This window comes from Eublepharis macularius, chromosome 6 (genome assembly GCF_028583425.1).
Source record: "Eublepharis macularius isolate TG4126 chromosome 6, MPM_Emac_v1.0, whole genome shotgun sequence".
Classification (NCBI taxonomy): domain Eukaryota; kingdom Metazoa; phylum Chordata; class Lepidosauria; order Squamata; family Eublepharidae; genus Eublepharis; species Eublepharis macularius.
Genome location: NC_072795.1, coordinates 115,394,301 through 115,412,289, shown reverse-complemented (window position 1 = coordinate 115,412,289; position 17,989 = coordinate 115,394,301). Strand labels below are relative to the sequence as shown.

The 17,989-nt window shown below is 42.3% G+C and overlaps 1 protein-coding gene across 2 annotated transcripts; it reads right to left on the bottom strand.

The window, feature by feature from the left end:
• Positions 1–1,184: 1,184 nt before the first annotated feature.
• Positions 1,185–16,788, bottom strand: DNAJC12 (DnaJ heat shock protein family (Hsp40) member C12). 2 transcript variants are annotated; one of them, XM_054984034.1, is made up of 5 exons: positions 16,764–16,788; positions 13,027–13,105; positions 8,123–8,262; positions 5,461–5,641; positions 1,185–4,524 (listed from the first exon to the last, which is right to left on the bottom strand). In XM_054984034.1, exons 4-5 carry the CDS (start codon positions 5,636–5,638, stop codon positions 4,430–4,432), a joined length of 273 nt encoding a protein of 90 aa, XP_054840009.1. In that variant the 5' UTR covers positions 5,639–5,641; positions 8,123–8,262; positions 13,027–13,105; positions 16,764–16,788; the 3' UTR covers positions 1,185–4,429. The 2 variants fall into 2 exon arrangements, with proteins under 2 accessions (XP_054840009.1, XP_054840008.1); XM_054984033.1 differs by lacking the exon at positions 16,764–16,788 and adding an exon at positions 16,074–16,249.
• Between the last annotated feature and the right edge of the window lie 1,201 nt (positions 16,789–17,989).

Here is a 17,989-nt window from a genome sequence, read left to right as displayed (position 1 = left end):
AAATGCGCAGCCCTTTATCGTAGGAGACTGTTTTATCACTCACGTAGCAATTACCTCCCCTTCGTAACATTTCACTACCTGCCAACCACAGTGAACAGCCTTGATGTTCATTTGTTATTAATTTAGAAGGGGATGGCAATTTTTGTTCAGGAAATTAAAAACCCTCAATAACCGTATCACTCATCCGTAACTCTTGCTGCCATTGATGAATTATGCTGCTAATGTCCTATTTTCTCAAAATAGAAGGAAGCAATCTTTCTTCCTTCTTAGGCATAGCGCGATAAGGATTTTGAATGACATGCTCATTGCATTCATCCTGCTTTGCATGAAGTCATTTTTCATTTAGGAAGACACTGACTATTGTAAGTTTCAGAAAAATTGGAGCTACTTTTGCTTCAGTTTCGTAAGCTTTTAATTTAGATGAGAACCTTGGCACTACCCTTTCTGAGAAGAATGCTAATAATCCCTTTGTTTGATCATGGGTATAAATCCACAGGATCTCTGTTGTTCAGGGGAAGCACAGGTTTCTGCAATAATTTTGGAGGCATGGATATGGGATGGGGCAAAGCAACCCCCAGGGACCAGGGTTGCTAAGACAGGCCGGTATTCTTATACGCACATATGGAAGGCTGTATGGGCTTGCCTAATGCCCCCCAGAGATCTCACAGCCAAGATAGATCTGAAATAATCACTCTGAAGATACAGAGTTAGTTGCACACATACCCTTCTTCTTATTGCACACTGTGAAGGAATTAGCTGTTTCTCATTTTAGCACAAACCTTCATTTGCTGTTATTTCTGAATCAGGAAACGATGGCTTGTGCTTGCTGTCCCAGTCAGTTTCAAAACTTTGATTTGGATGGGAAACACAAACCATAGTTTGTTGCTTCTGATATTCAGGAATTTGCACCAAAGCAGAGATCAGGAACCAACTCTGAGCCCAGAAAAAGTGGAGGGGGGTGGGAGTGCATGAGCACAGGTTCCTGTAGTGCCAAATTATGGTTTAAGCATGATGTATGAACAGAGTTATTGTTCAGCCTCTGTACCATTTCTCACAACATTGTCTGGATCAAGTTTTTGGATCAGCAGAAATTTCTTTAGACTGAAAGGAATTGCATGCATTCCAGAAGCCATGATCTCTCTGCAGTTGTAACACAGGGGAAAAAATGACCAGGAGACGAGAAATCAAGGCTATTCTACAATAGAGTTTTAATAATATACAATACAGTTCAAAGAATTTTTAAAAACCCACACATTGCAAGCTAATTGCCAACCATTTTCAGGGTAGGATCCTGTGGGAAGGATTCACGTGTGCAAGAGGGGGGCATGATTTTCATTGATTCATTCTCCCCCTCCCACACACTCACACCACGTAGTAGCTCTCCAACTTTCTCTTCAAGCTGGCTCCTAAGGGTCTCCCATGAGCAGGCACGATTCCAACTGCAACGGAAGACGAGAGGCTGGGAAGCCATGCGTCCATGTACAGAATTTAGACTGGATCTAATCTAGGATCTCTTGGTCAATTTTTTCATCTCATTGGGAAGAGTAATGCCACATTTTTTTTTTAAAAAAAGCATGTCTAATCCTGACCACTTCGAAGAAGCAGAAGAGTATCTGTAATTTAGTTTCACGTGCAACAGTTCTGTTGTCAGAACTATAGTTCTCAGTTTGCATCAGAGATGGGATTTAGGAAATTTGTAGCCAGCCTGCAGTTGTGAAAGCTGTGTACAAAACACTATTTACCCATGGCTCTTCACTTAACATCTCATCTTTTCTTCCTGAGAGCTGCATGACATTATTGGCATTTTTAGGGCTTGGTACAGCCTACTCTATGAAAAGTATTGATACAGCTATAGTATAGTGCTCCAAGGATAATACTACTGGTTGTGACAGAAGCGTATAGTATGAGTGTGTGATCTGGGATTCATGAACCAGCTAAATAGCCAGATTTATGCTTATCTGGCATAATCCAGCTGTGCCAAATCATATCAGAGAATCCCAGATGGGCTCCAGGAAGCTGGATTATGATAGGCTGTATCATTCACCTTCTCCAAGCTTTTTTCCAAGCATGGGTGAGGGAAAGCAAGACCATCTCCCTCAGCCCACGCCCTCATGGATCGCCATGCTCCTGGCTGGCTCGTCTCCCAGCCTCTCTGCCTCCTGTCCCCTGCTGGCCTTGTGTTGTGGCAGGAGAGCAGTGCAAGGCCCGCAGGGCAGGGAGGCAGCAGACACAGTCGATTCTCATCCTGCACCTCCACCCCCACCTGAGCTCTAGAAGAGCCCTTCAGGAACCACTGGCTGCCTTTGAACTTCGCAGCTCCTCCCTCCTTGCTCCAGTTTGGGATTCTCTGGTTTGACATTGAAGTTCTCTAGCTTGACATGGGTTACTTTGCAGTAGTTTGGTTCTGTTGGACTTTGTTGGGTCAGCTGGCACTGGAGTGCAACTTGCAATGGGACTGGCTTTTGGCCAGGGGCTGATTTTGTTTAAGGTTTCTCTTTGCCTGGAAAGCCTTAGACATATTTTCTCCCATGAGAAACAATAGAGAGTGGCTAGGGGCACCTTGTTCAGGGGCCCATAAAACTGGACCACTGAGTCCAATCTTCATGAAATTTTGTGGGGATGGAATAATGGCCAGGAAGAAGTGGGTTTCCTGCAAATATGGTGGAGTTTGCTTGATAATGGAATTTGCTTGAAAATGCCTCCCCTGGCCTCCAGACATAGGGAAGAACAGCTGGATAAATTCAGAATTCTCTACTGGATTAGAGAATCTGACCTGGATTTCAGGAATATCAAATTTTTATGATATCCCTGAATCCCAGTTCCAGATTGAAGTGATTTTTTTTGGTGCACCAGTTTTTGGCATACACTACTCAGGCTTTCTATTTATGAGATGCCACCTTTTCCCCTTCTCAGGCAATCAGGTGCCTCATTTGGGATTTTTGGCTGCTTGATCTTTTAGTGTTAAGCACTCCAAGGAAATAGGACAAATCAAACAAGACAATATAGCTTTTTCCATCCAGTCTCCTCATGGCTCAAACTAAAGTGGGGTCTGTATTACTATCTGAACAATTTCACTAAGAAGTTATTAACCAAGAACAACAAAAAACTACACATCATGGAAAAACACAACTGGAGCATGTAACTGAGAAATACACATTGTTACATATGTTATTGATATTTTTGGGAATATGAATACATCTATGTATTCTTGCACTCTTGGCAATAGGTTATAATTTTGTACAGTAATACTTAAAAAATAGGTATATAGGACCATCTACATACATTACATGTACAGACTATCAAGAAGCACCCCCCCCCCCCAAAAAAATCACTCATCCTGGACTCAGTGAGCTTCTGATTTAAATTTTAGAAGCAGCGAAGAGAAAACTGGGAGGCAAAATTACAGAGGGCAGAATATAATCGCTCCAGCCAGCCAGTCCTACCCAATTCTTTCCCGAAGACTACAGCTCCCATCCTGCATGGCATTTGTCCATGTAGATCCCATCAGCTCAAGCACAGCCCTTTTTTGATGGACAAAAGAGACCCCCCCCCCTCTTTCCCTCTTCACCAGCTGAAAAGGTGGTTGGATCCAATCCATTTATGTAGGGCTGCCAGAATTACAACTCACCTCTAGACTATGGAGATCAGTTCCCCTAGAGAAAATGGCTCCTTCAGAAGGGGAGCTGTACGGCATTATACACGGCTGGCGTCTCTCCTCTCCTAAACCCTGTCCTCCCCAGGCCCCAACCTTACAATCTCCAGCAATTCCACAACCCACAGCTGGCAACCCTCCATTTAAGCTTTCGTTTTAGTTGGCCATACGGATGAGAGGTTAGGCTCAAAGCTTCCCAGAAAAGGCAGGTTTTGAAGGGGAGTTGAAGGAAGGAAGCAGCAGTTACCACACAGAGCGAGCAAGCCTAAGAAGAGTCGTTTAAGAGCTCGAGAGACTTCTGGGCAGCTGGCAGCGCAACCCAATGCAGAAATACTCCAATCTAAGCCCACTGATTTCAGTGGGCTGTAGAAACCCTGCATAGGATCGCAGTACGTAAGTGGCAGAGTTTTCGAGAGGGAGGACCAGAGGTCATCGACAGTCATAGAACAGGCACAACAGGTAAACACCACAGGTGCTTTTCTCAACTGTTCGATAGTTATAGGAAACTGTCTCATGTACATTAAGCAAGAACTATGGGAAAGGAGACCAGCTGCAATTGGTATTACTTATAAGAATAGTTAATGAAAGTAAAATGCCTACCCACTATTCAAAAACGCAGCATTTCTGTATGGGAAACAGTGACAGCAATGTTACAGAGCCACATCATTAAACAACGTCCATAGATACACAGACACAGCAGTCACTCCTTCATGAAGCAAATGCACAGAAAATACTGAAATCGTGAATACAACTTCCGCACAGCTTTGGTCTTCTGCTTCATATTTCATAGTTTCTGAACTTCCGCAGAAGTTCAGATGGGGTATCACCAGACCAACGGAAACGCAAGTGCCAGCCATTTGGATCTGAGAATCCTATAGGAAAGATAGAGAGGAGTGGGACGACAGAAATGGAATCAGTGAGAAGTTGTGTACAGCTTCAGGTTAGAGGACTTTGATTTTATTAATGAAACCCCCTTGTATCATCACTAACTCAGCACGCATCCAATCCCTTCAGAAAAAGGGTCAGCAAAGTAACGTGAGTGGTAAAAATAGGGCTGTCCACACCGTGTCCTTTCACACAGCTCTCTCTGGTCCAAGATATGCCCCGCATAACAAATATGAAGACTAAATCAGTGGTCTGACACATCTTGGACGTAAACTCCGTTTCTCTCAGGTTTAATGAGCAAATCTCACCACCAAATTATCACCTCTTCACACAACTTTTGATGAGAAGAGAACAAGGGCATTTTATTATTGAGTTCCAGGCCTAGTGACCAATTCAGATGCATGTATAAATCACTTGATTCACAGCTGAATAAGTGAGCTCCCAGCTGTGAAAAGTAATGTCTTATGGAAAGGACAAGGAATTTTCTTCCATTGGTGCTCACTCTGCGATGGCCCTCACCCACATACGTAAATCACTGCCAGCTCTTCCATTTGTCAAGAGATAATCATGGATGTGTAAAATGGCTCCTTATGAGAAATGTGAAGGACAACAAACAGTTCTGGGGAAAGCCTTGCAAAGTACCACTGCTTCATGCTGCAGATGGACCATACTATCTGTTCATATTCTAGTTCCTTGGGGTTTGTATGTAGGAATCCAGAAAAGACGGGACACAGATACTATATGGCTTGCAGGGATCAAGTAGATTAACTAGCATGTCTGATGCCCATGCAAACCCACTCTCAGCAGGGATGTACCCTGTAAGAGAATTATAGTGGTCCATATTTTGCTGATCTGGGTCCATTCTCAGTCAGTAACTGTAGCTATTGTTCTTTCTAGACACTGAAGTACCCGGTAGCACTAACCTGGGAAATCAGGGCTTTTTGGTGACAGTAGCTTTCCATCGGTGTGATCGAAATCTCCTAGCCCGCTTCGATCTTCCAACGATCCACCATTGTTATTTTCACTTGCCATCGTGGGATTGAGATTTAAATCTGGAGCTTCCAGCATCGGCTCTTTTTTGCCTTTGACAGCCCAGTGCATTGACTAGACAAAACAACCAAACAAGTGACATTTAACTGCATGGATTGTGCCATGTGGTTTCCATTGCATCAGAGCCTTACTTGGCTGCCGAAACACACAGTCAAGTATAACAACAGTGGCAGCCACAAAAACAGATGGCACACGTTAAGCAGTTTAAGAGCATGTTATCAGTAGGAGAAAGCAATGAACCAGATGTGTCAGTGGGGAGACTGGGGGAGCAACTGGTGTCACTTCTACGTGAGCCTTAAGGAGCTGTTGAGGAGTCGCATTGAAGAAGGGTGCTAGAGAGAGAAAATACAGGGAGCTGAATAAGGATATTTCAACCAGCCACTCATGTACCAATGTTTTATTAACTATTTTTACTTATACTTTGCTTTTCTCCTCAAAGTGTCTTCAAACAGTGTTCTTCCAGCCTCCTTTTTATCCTTGCAATAATCACCTTGTGAGGTAGGTTAGGCTTGGGAGTGTGTGGCTGGCCCAATTTCACCCAGCAAGCTTCGATGATGGAGTGGGGACTCGAACCTGGGTCTCTCAGATCCTAGTCTGGCATTTTAACCACTACATAATACTGATTCTGGGTTAGCAATGGATTCAATATAACAGGAGGGTGACTTCAGCTACGTGTTAGGAAAGCCTATAGCAACACATTAGTGTTGTAACAAGATGACCAATAGGGAGATGGTGAATTCAGAAGAAAAATAATAATAGCTTTATTATATCACATTAGAGAGTCAAGAACATTTCACATGTATTGTATCTCCATGAGTCATACAAAGGAATCCTGCCATCCAGTCGTTATCTCTCAGTTTGAATTACTTTACAGGGTTGTTGTGAGGCTTACATAAGAGGAGGGGAGAATTTTGTTCACTGTTCCAAGTTAAATGAAGGAAGGGTGGATGGAATGAAGAATAATATGTAGACTGATAATCCCCCTGTTATTGATTTAGAGAGAGAAGAAGCTGGAGAAGTGAGGCGAGGAGAAGAGTGGCTTGCCTAAAGATGTTTTTGGAGTTCATGGCAAAGACTTGAACCAACAGGTGACTTCCCAGCTTGCATTTTTAGCCACTCGCTACATGAGCTCTCCTGTGCTTTCCCCGAAGCCTAGAATTCATGTTTTAAGGCAGAAGATCGTCATAAGGTGCCCCAGGACATTTTCCACTCAGACTCTTTCCTCCATTCTGCTCCTGTTCCTCCCACAACAGATGGAGGTGGCTCACCAGTTTGTTTAAAAGCAAAACAAAACAGCCACAAAACAGGCAACTACAAAACCATTTTGAAAGAGAAGGGAAGCATGGCAGGGCCACTGATGATGATCTCAGTGGACAGGGAAGTCTGCATTGGAGCAGGGTTGCCAGCAAATGGAGATCTGGAGGTGGAGCCTGGGGAGGGCAGGATTTGAGGAGGGGAGGGACTTCAGCGGGGTATAGAGGTCACTCTCCAAAGCAGCCATTTTATCCAAGGGAACTGATCACTGTAGCCTTGAGATCAGTTGTAATTCCAGGACATCTCCAGGTTGGCTACCTGATATCACAGTCAGAATGACAATGCCACAACAGACAATGTTGTGTTCCCACTAGGGATGTGTGATCTAGGTTTGGGAACCAGCAAAACAGCGGGATTTATGCTGATCTGGTTTAATCTGGCTAAACCAGTTTACATAGAACACCAGATCCAATCCCGGGCAAGATTATTTGGCCGCAGCAGGCAGCCACAGGCACCATAAACAGCAAGCAAGAAAGCGGTGGCATGCATGGAGCCAAGCCATAGCAAGAGAGCAGAGTGAGGCTGACAGGGCAGGGGGGTAGAGGCAGCAGGCAGAATGGATTCCCATCCCATTCCAACTCTTCATACCTGCCCAAGTTCCAAAAGAGCCCTTCAAGCCACCAATAGTGGCCACCTTTTAAACTCCCCAGCTTGTCCCCTTGGGATTCTCAGGTTTGACATTGATTCCCTTGCCACAGTTTGGTTCTTTGGGGCTTTGTTGGTTAAGCTTGCAAGGGAGTTTTTATGATGAACCAGAGAATTCCAAGCAAGAGTGGGGAAGGCAAGCTGCAGAGTTTATAAATCTTGGAAATGTTTCCGCTATAGGAAATAGGGAGCGGCTTGTTCAGGGCCCCACAGAATTGGACCCCAGGGTTCAATTCTCCTGAAATTTGGGGAGTCTTTAGTGAACAGTCAGGAGTAGGTTCCCTGAACATTCGGTGGAGTTTGCTTTTAAAAACAACAACAGAGATCTTTCCCTATATGGAATAATGGCCAGATAAATCCAGAATCAGAGAATCTGACCAGATTTCAGGAATACTTTTTTTTTGTATCCCTGAAACCTATATCTGGATCACACAGATTTTATTTGGTGCACCCTCCTAGACCCCAATGTTTTTCCTCCTGCCAAACCGTATCACCCAATGGAGAACTTTCCCTTCCACAAACCACCCTCATTATTCTATTCCCCAAGAAGCAAAGATGCATTGGTCCAAACTAAACTGTTTTGATGGAGTCTTTCAGTGCCTCCCATTGCTGGAATGGGATTGCAATTTTGCTTCTCCGCCAGTAATCGTAGCGAGCTCGGCTGTCTTCATTGCTTAGAATCTCTTTGGCATGCTGCAGCTTCTGAAACTTCTCCACTACAAACCAGAGACATAAGGAAAGTTGTTAATGTTGTCTAACTGCCCTGAGCTGTTTTGGGAAAATCTGAAGCACCAACATGACATGCGCCATATAAAATGAGAAATGGTGCCTCTCTCAGACCACTTTCAATTGTCTTAAACATGATTTTCATTTCTACCCTTAATGGGAGGATTAGACCATGCTAGGAAATAAGAGAATCACTGCAAGGCAGTAGTTCAGATGAATCACCAGAAAATGTATTCATCTGTTTAAATGAGATACCTTCATGATTAGAAATACAGGCAGTATAGTGTTTAAGAAGGATAATCAGATGACTGGGTGAACAACAGACAGCGCCAGCTTCTCACACTATAATCATTGACTAATTGCACCCGGGCTAGACTTAGCAGGGGAAGATGGGGGAATCCTTTGTGACATTCACAAGTCCTACCACTCGTCCTTCCCTTTAGTTTGCTGAAAAGTGTTACTAAGGGGGCTTTTACAAGAAATGGGTGTGTGTGTGTGTAAAGGCTCCTAACTGCCTCTGATTATTTGCACACGGGATTGAACAAACAATGCCCACATGATTATAGCATCTTGCATATCAAACCCTTCTTCATCCTCACCATTTTGGAAAATAAATGCATGGACTTTCTTGAAGCCAAATGCAGCCATAATAGAAAACAAGACTTATATAGCCGGAACAGCTAAAAATCTTCAGTAACCCAGAGCAACGTGATGGTTCAAGGGACAGTGTTCCTTTGGCGCCACTGGGTCAGCCACACACACACAAAACCTTCAACGCATCTTGGCCAGTAGTTGGGTCCGTGACATGACGAGAGCTCCCTTCATAATTAACATCAACTAAAGAGCCATATACCTCCATCCACAGCATGGGAATTCCACCTTAGGGATGATGGCAGCTTACCTGCTCCTCTAGTGGTGGCTGTTTCACGGCGGGAACCACCTGCCAACCACAAGCTTAACCAGGCAAGGCCCACATTCCTGAAACATAGGGCAGGTGCCACACGGGGGAACAGTGCTCAGAAAATCTACAGGCTGCATGTTGGAGCGTCACATTTGGCTTCCAGAGCCACTGAGCAAGCATCACTGATCTAGATACACTTTCGATTGCTCACTCCACCGTCTCATTTGCATATGCCAAATTATTAACCTGCTCATTGTTTTACAGTAATCTTTCCTACTCCAGAGCAGACAAAATTCTCATTATAGTGGTTGCCAAGGATGTGGCCTTGAGTTCCTACTTGTGTAAAGGTTACAAAGATTTTTTCTATTTTATCTATGAGTCACCTTTCTGTTCTACGTTTATTATTATTATTCATTTATTCCTGTTTACTGAAACAGATCTTTCTTTTGAAATATGCTGAACTCAAATGCAAAGTGAAATTGACACATTCAAGTTAAACACCGTACAGATTGGTTTTTCCACCCTCTTGGCAGTCAGGCAACTCTTGTACAGGAAACAGTATTTTAGAAGGATAGTAATGACGCAAACCATAAGAAGTGTATATACACACACTAGAATCATAAACACACAGCTGATCCTTCCTGGAGGGAAAGCACACATAACTCACCCTTAAATACGTAAGTCTAATTTTGTCATTGTTTTTGATTTACCACTTACAGGCTAACTATTCATTACACACAATGGTAGGTAAGAGAGCCATTTTTAAAAAAAATCAACTTTGGGAAGAGCTTTGAGAAAAGAAGTGGTGGAATGTGTGCTTCACTCTTTTTTCTCTTTTATTTCACCACTTCAAATTGCCCACCAAGAAAACTGACACCCCCATCCCCAGGGACAAAAACCCTCACAGGTACAATTTCAGTTGAAGAAATGGCTGGTATGAAAAGATGGAGCACCTTGTTACGCTTCTGCTCAAAATCCTCCTTTTCTTTTTTGGAAAACAGAGTTGAAGCTCTTGCTTCAGAGTTGAAACAAGTGTTGGTGTATAACACACAGTAAGCTCATTAGAGGACACTAACAGGTCACACCAATATGCACCATGGAAGTCAGCAAACTTTACCAGCATGTTTACTTGGAAGTAAGTTCCATAGGTCCTGTTCCCAAACAAGCATGCATAAGAATGAATTTTACCCTTTTTACTTGAGATAAGCGCCACTGGGGCCTGAGACCTTGGTAAGTCGCACACAGGACAATAGTCCCAGCCTATCTGTGCATTGGCTTATAAACGTCTCCAGGAACATTAGAACAATTTGTTTCTCTGCTTCCTCAACCATCTATAAAAACATTTAACCATCTGCCTTGTTCACTCGCTCCAGTTCTACACTCACTCCAGTTCTAGCCTTGCCAACTTTTAAACTAGTTCCCTCTAGCTGTCCCTTTAATATCAATTTGGTCTGCAGCAATTATCAGGTGATGTTATTTAGCTTCATACGATGAAAAGTTTCAACGGCCCATTTCCACATATTACATTTCTATTAAAGGGATGTGACTTTTCCCCCCTGGGCAAACGGCAACCTTATCCATCTCTAATGGCATAATTTTGGCATAACATAATCCCATAACTACGGGATGGCTTTTTTATGAAGCAGTTGCTAAGGGCAGCCATATTTCCAAAGGGTGCTTTTTCCAGCCTACAGTCTCCTCAGTGCATCATCAACAAACAATGAAGTGCTTGTCAAAGTGATGAGAAAGGGCTTCACCATTAAGGCTACCAGGAAACATCCTGTGGTGAAAATACTTGGGTTTGGGTCTGTGACTGGGCCATTGGCACACGGATCCAGCCCAGGCCCTCTAATAAGTAGCTTCCAAAAGCCTCAAAGAGTAGACTTGGTTCCTTTCTCTGTAGGTCCAGAGGAGTTAGCCGTGTTAGTCTGTAGTAGCAAAATGCTACTGGACTCTTTTTGATTTCTCTGTAGGCTGGCAGAAGTCTTGCCTTCTCAAAAGGGGACGACATTAAGTTAATCAGGACTAACTGACATCAAACAATCACAAGAATTTCACTTCTTGTCTCTAAATTAGAAGGGGTCATTTAGATAAGGGGCTTCGAGGTTACCCCTTATCTCATTTGCAATGTACATAGGAAGCCTGGACTGGCAAAGTGTGAAATTCCTTTCTTTAGTTTGTAGATGTTCTGATTTATGGGTCTAATTGTACTTTTCAAAAGAACAGAGTGATCTAGCTGATAACAGCCCCCCTGACCAAAAACCCCTGGCAAGGGGCTATAAAAAGGGCTGTCAAAAAGCCTTCATTGCCACACTTGCTAATTAGCAGTTGGGCTTGTAAAGTCCTCTGCTGTTGACATTGTGTTCCGAAAGCTTTCGAATTAGGAGGGAGGAGGAGAGATCATATTAGTGTAACCTTTATCATATATATATATATATATTCTGTAGCGTTAAGTTTTTCTTTGGTGGTCTGAATTAAAACCTTTGCCATATATTCAATAAAGTTTTAGATTTGGTTAAGCATCATTCCTTTGTACAGAGTGCACTTTTTCTAGATAGGGACAGTTAGGAAGTTTAAAGTACCAGTCAAAAGCCTTGGTAAGAGGCGACTTGAGCATGGACTAGGGGAGTCGCGGGGCCCTAGGAGTTGGGGCCCCCCAAAAAATATTCTCACGACACGTCCCAGTAGGCCAGTCGTCTGGGAGTGAACCTCCCCCCTGCAAAGGCTGTCCTGGCCCAAAACGAGGGCAGGCCTGGCCCTGGGTAGGGTGGGTGAGCAGACACTGCTGTAGCAAGCCAGAAGCCCAAGCAGTCACTGCAGTGAACAAGCTGGCTGCCTCAAGTGCGCAGGTAAAGAAACACTCCAGTGAGTGAGCCTGCTTTTCCTCCTTTGCCCCCTCTGTTGGGGTGGCCTCAAGAGGGGAATTCCTTCCAGGGCCATTCTTGCTTTCCTGTCCTGGTCTTCATATTAACTCTTCAGAAGTAACGTTGTCCGAAGCAGGGCACTTAATCCTACATGTGGCAAACTGCACACATACTTTTTGTCTGCGAGTCACATCACACATTAGTCTCTCAGCTACCCACTTTATGTACAAGATGGTACTTCCTTATGGGATTGGCCTAGAGAAAAAAATGCTATGAATACAGCTTTTTTAACACTGATGTAATACAAACTTGCTTTTCTTCAAAAGAGTTGCCTAGCAACAGCTAATCTGAAGTAGAAATCCCTGTATTGTGGCTTTAGGAACCAACTCATCTGATATTGTAAACTACCATAACAAACATATGTTTCCAAACAATCGTGCCACAAAATCAAGCAACTGTTTTTGCATATCCAGGAACCATATTTGTTGAAGTAGCACAAGGTTTTTCAACTTACCAATAAAAAGAACAAGTGATTCTGCACACGTTGGATAATGCACTTCCAATCCTCTTTATAGATCATTTGGAATGGGTTTTTTTGTGTGTGGAACAAAAAATCCACCTCAAACGACTGATAAAGTACATTGAAAGTGCATTATCCAACGTGTGCGGAATCAGCCGAAGTATGGTCCATAAATATTAATTAGATAAATGCCCTTACTTCCCTTCCCGATGCATTATGTCTAACCTGTTATAGCCAGATCCAGAGGATATGAAGATTGGGCATCTGAGGGGCCTGAAGGCTAGCTAGAGGCGCACTGCCCCAATACAGTCTCGACCCTGATTTTGCACAAGGCAATTGAGAAGGGAGGTGCAGGGAGAGAGAATTCTCTGTTTATTGAAAGTCTTGTCCCTGGAGTAGGTTTTGACACTTTATTTGATACCATCACTATTTAATTCTTAGAATATAAAGTGAGGGAAAAACCACATACCAGCTTCAGGGTTTCCAGGATGCTTGTCAGGATGACACTCAAGTGCTCGAACTTTAAACTCGGAAATGATTTGTTCAACCTAGACCAAGAAATAATACAGTTATCAACACTGATCTGAATATTGTGGCAATGTGCTTTCTCATGGAAAACTCTTGTGGCCTTTGAAGGGCCTCTGAGTTATCTAAACAATAAATGTGTATACACTCATATGCTGTTAGAGGAGGTTTTTGTAACAGTACTCTGCTTCCAATTTGTAAGTCCCCTACTACCACTAACCCATATATATTTCAAGACACCAAACTCAGCAATTACAGAAGAAAAATGATTTATTTCTTACATGGAATAACCCCAGACACATTCTCCATTAGGGGGAGACGTGTGTAAAGACCAGTAGCATTGGAGGGCCTTACATACCCCTCAGTACTGATTGTTTACAGAATAAAAGATCAAAGGTTAGGATGAAACCCTGTAAAAATGATGCATACACCTTGTCAGATTGACACAGAATGACACATTTTCCCAGACATGACATCTGGCAAGCTTCAATGACAAATGAATTATACAAACATTTGAGAAGTTGGAGCCATGAGTTTAATATATTCCTTGGGAAGGAATTCATTCAAGGTTGAAATTTTACTTTATTTAATTAGAATAACCCAAACAACAAAATGTTTACACATTGCTCAGTGACCTGTCTCCACCAGAGGAGACATATGTAACAAGCAGGATATCTCAGAAGAAGGAATGTGACACTTAGAGCAAGACTTTATTACTTGTTTACAGATTTCCATGTGCTGGTAGCTAGAATGTATGCTCAGAATAAGATGTTATGAAATGGGGCCTAAAAATTCCCTAACAATGCAAGTGTCAGTTTTAAGGTATAAGTTTGTACTGGGTAGCTGAAATAAGCAACAGGCTCCAAAGAAGAGACCATGGCCAAAAAGCCACCTCCACAATCTTCACTTACAATTGTTCACACATGACCATGTATACATGGTTTTTCTCTCATGCGTCTACATAAGCATAATATACAGAGAACCATTAAGGCACATACCACAGGTTGGGGTGAGAGAGCTCAGTACCTGGTACAATAGAATCCCAAGATTGCAAACCAAAAGAGATTTATTCTACAGAACCTCCATAGAATTCACAATCACAATCAGAGTAAATAGTTTGCCATCCAGGACTGGATATATGGGATCAGATCACCATCTATGCAAACACAGCACATGTATCTCACACATGTAACAGCAACATCCTACATCTCTTCAATAACTTTCATCTACTTTTAATTCTAAAGGGAATGCTGAATTAATTTTTTTAATGCTGAAAACAGAAGGATCACCTATCATGAAGCATGGTTCTTCTCAATAGTCTTTCAAGTAGATAAATCATACTCGCAATGTGTAATATCCTTTTCTTCCTAAAGTAAATCATTCTCATGGAACAGATCAGATTACAGAGCTAGCAGTCAGGTCATTGGATAAATTTTTCTTCCAGATGACTTCAGCAGTCTCTGCCAAATACTAGCCTCTAGTTCTTTTTGCACTAAAACAAATCTAGTTCATCAGATGCAGCATAATAAATAATAATAAAATGTTACCCTAGAACAAAAGCAAACCACACTGACTCTTCATCCAGCAGCCCTTGTTTGAAATCATATCAGCAAATATTTAAAGACATTTTTCATATTGTAAGAAGTTAAGATTATGTTCTCCAGTTTATTACAGAGGATTTGGCACATACTAAGACACAATCAGCTGGAACAAAGCTTATCAACAAAACTAGCACACTTTCAGTCACATCTACGGAAGCAAGATCCCTTTGGCTGTAGAGCGACACTAATTATGATGGCAAGAAAATCCCCAATTCATCCTAAAATCCACTTGTAAGGCTATACCTGTTTCATGGTCATCAAGGATGTCCATGAAATCCTGTGAACACCAGACTGCTATTTTATGTCAATAAAGGTCTTTCTTTTGAATATAGCAACTGCATTCTTTTCTACCATGATTTTCAATCAGAATGATGTATACAGCTTGCAGACATTAAAAGTACCATTGAACTAATTAATATAGGGCAACTCATACAAATTATTCAAGTGCTGTTCAGATCATCTTTGTCCTACATTATTTTGTTCAGATAATCTTTGTCCTACGTTGCTTTGCTGTAAAAAAGAGATGATCATCACTAAATGGCCATGGAACATCTTTAGACTGTATTATGTACAGCTGAATATCCTGAAATATTAAAAAGGTAACAAAAAAGCACAGATGCTTACAGACTTTATCTACGCACTTTAAAATTTGTCATCTGAAATTTGGTGAACGTTACCAACTCCTGACGAATTCTGTGAACATCAACCATAATATAAGTATGTTCTCACTTGGCAGAAATACATTATGGAATGCTGAGAACCATACATGAGTGACTGATATTTTTCACTGGTGCATCAATGAGTTTTTGGACAGTCACAAAATTAATCTGGGATTATCAACATTCACATGATTGTCAACATTCACAAATGTTGATTGTATATGTTACAGTAACATACACATTTACCTACATCTACCTCTAAATATTACTGTTAGAGCAGCGTTCAGCAAAGAACCCAGTTCAAATTCTGACTGAGACAGGGTCAGTCTCTCTCTCTCAGCCTAATTTACTTCACAGGGCCATTGCAAAGACAAGAACAGAGGTAGAGAGAATCACATACGCCACCCTCAGCTCCTCCGATGAACAGAAGTACAAAAACGTGGCAGCAAGTAACTCCACATAGATCTCATACATCTGTGCAGTTTAATATAAACGTTTCTACTACCCAAAACAAAGCTACTGCACAAACAATTCATTTTGTTCAACAGAAATCATGTTGGTTAGCTGCAAAAAGCTGAATAGGTCATAAATCAATTGCTGAAATAATATAAAAGAGAGAGAGAAAAGGAACTCATAAAAATTATAGAAGCAAGGAAAAAGTACACCCTCCACTTACACATGCCAAACTATCATAAACAATGGGGGGGGGTCAACATTCAGACTGCTCTTACTGTAGATAATTCATCACATCCTAGCAAACTGTAATAATCTTCCATGTCTTCCAGTCTACAGTTCAAAATCGCATCCATTTGTGTCAATCTGGCAGGCACTTTTCCTCTTTCAAATAAGCAAGACGAGACCGTCCTAAAGGGCTCCTTAAACCTTGGAAGGAATTATACGAAAACCGCTCATTCCAGTGAAGCTGAAGCGTCTCTGCGGTTGGCTTTATACACAGAGATATCATGCGAGCCTCCTAAATCACACCCCTGGATTCGCCACGTTTTATTGGTGGAAAGCTGCAAAGCGCCCTGGGAGTTGTAGTTTTCGAGACCACATTGAAATCCTTTGCCTGCGCGGTTCGTTTACGTACCAAAAAAGAGCTTTTTGGATACCACCTGATTCCCCACCACCACCACCACTCCTAGTTTCTGCAAGGAGGGAAAGCGTCACGGTATAGCCCGAACTCGTCAGATCTCGGAAGCTAAGCAAGGGCCTTGCTTGGATGGGAGACTACCAAGGAAGACTCTGCAGAGGACGGCAATGGCAAATCCCCTCCGCTTCCCAGTTGTCCTACAGCTCCTTACTGGGGTCGCCAGTCGATTGGCACAAATACACACAGTTTCTGCAAGTTTAAAAAGCCTTAGGCTGCAATCCTAACCACTTTCCTAAGCGTAAACCCCACCGAATGAAATGGGACTTACCTGTTCAGGTTCCTCCCGGAGCTTTGCAAGTGATATCTTTTTTGAGATTAGGCAGCAAGGCACACTAAATGCGGCATTACGAAACTGCCCGTTTTATTTGCAGTCCCTTTCCTAATAATAATCTCTAGCATAGAATTTGCCTCTCCCCCCTCCCCACCCCGCAGCTTCTGCTGCATGCTCAGCTGACGTTTTAATTCAGTTATCCCTCTTGAACAGATCATGGGCATTTTTTTAAAAAAATATGTTTATTAAACCTTCTTACATTTTTAATGCTTTAAGCCAGATCTCTGTAAACACCCAACTTTCCAGTCTTGCTTTCCCAACAGCAATAAACCATCCACTGAGCACGATAGCTCAAAATTATCAAGGTGCAATAGATTATCTCTGGGCTAGCTAATATGGAAATGGTTAGGCAGTGCCTCTAAATGGCAACACAGATACAGAGTGCTAGATGTGCAACTCTGTCCTGCTAGACAGATCAGACACTCCGATTTTCTGGTGGCAGCAGTTACTACCCAGTTTGATACCCTTCTCCAAGGAGTAAGGGGCATTGGTGTTGGGCAGAGACATGGGATGGACACAGGATTTTTTTGATCCCTGGGGCCCGAGAGAACAGGGCTTGTGAGTCCATTCCTTCAAGTTTTATTTTTTCCAGGGATCTGAGGTGAAAACTATTCTTACTCAACTTTGCAATACAGATTAAATATGTTTCTACTCAACAAAGCAAGAATGGAAAAATTGAATAGGTTTAGGACAGTATGTAAAAGCAGTGTTAAAGTGTACAGTCTGAAAGACGGTTGATGCAACATCCTGCACAGGACAAGAAACATCCTGATTTGAATGAATTTTTGCCAAAACTTGGGTACGTGGTTGCAAAACAGTGCCTGCAATCATGTTTACAGAGTGTAAACCAACTTAGCGTACCAACCTAGCGTACAACTGTGACATGGAAGATGACAAAATCTAATATTTGCAGTCTCAATTGATGTGGACAAAATGTTTTCCACCCATTCATTAAAAAAATCTAAAACACTTGTTCTTAGAATCCTCAAATGACGTAATAAGGACAGGCCAACATAACTTCAGCAGATGCAGGCATGCTATAGTCTCTGATGGGAGTTTTTAATATTTTCATAAATAAGGACCAGACAGCAAAGTTTAAACTGACTGTATACCACCAACTGCAACTCATTCCTATTCTTGGTTTGTAACACAACAGGATTGCT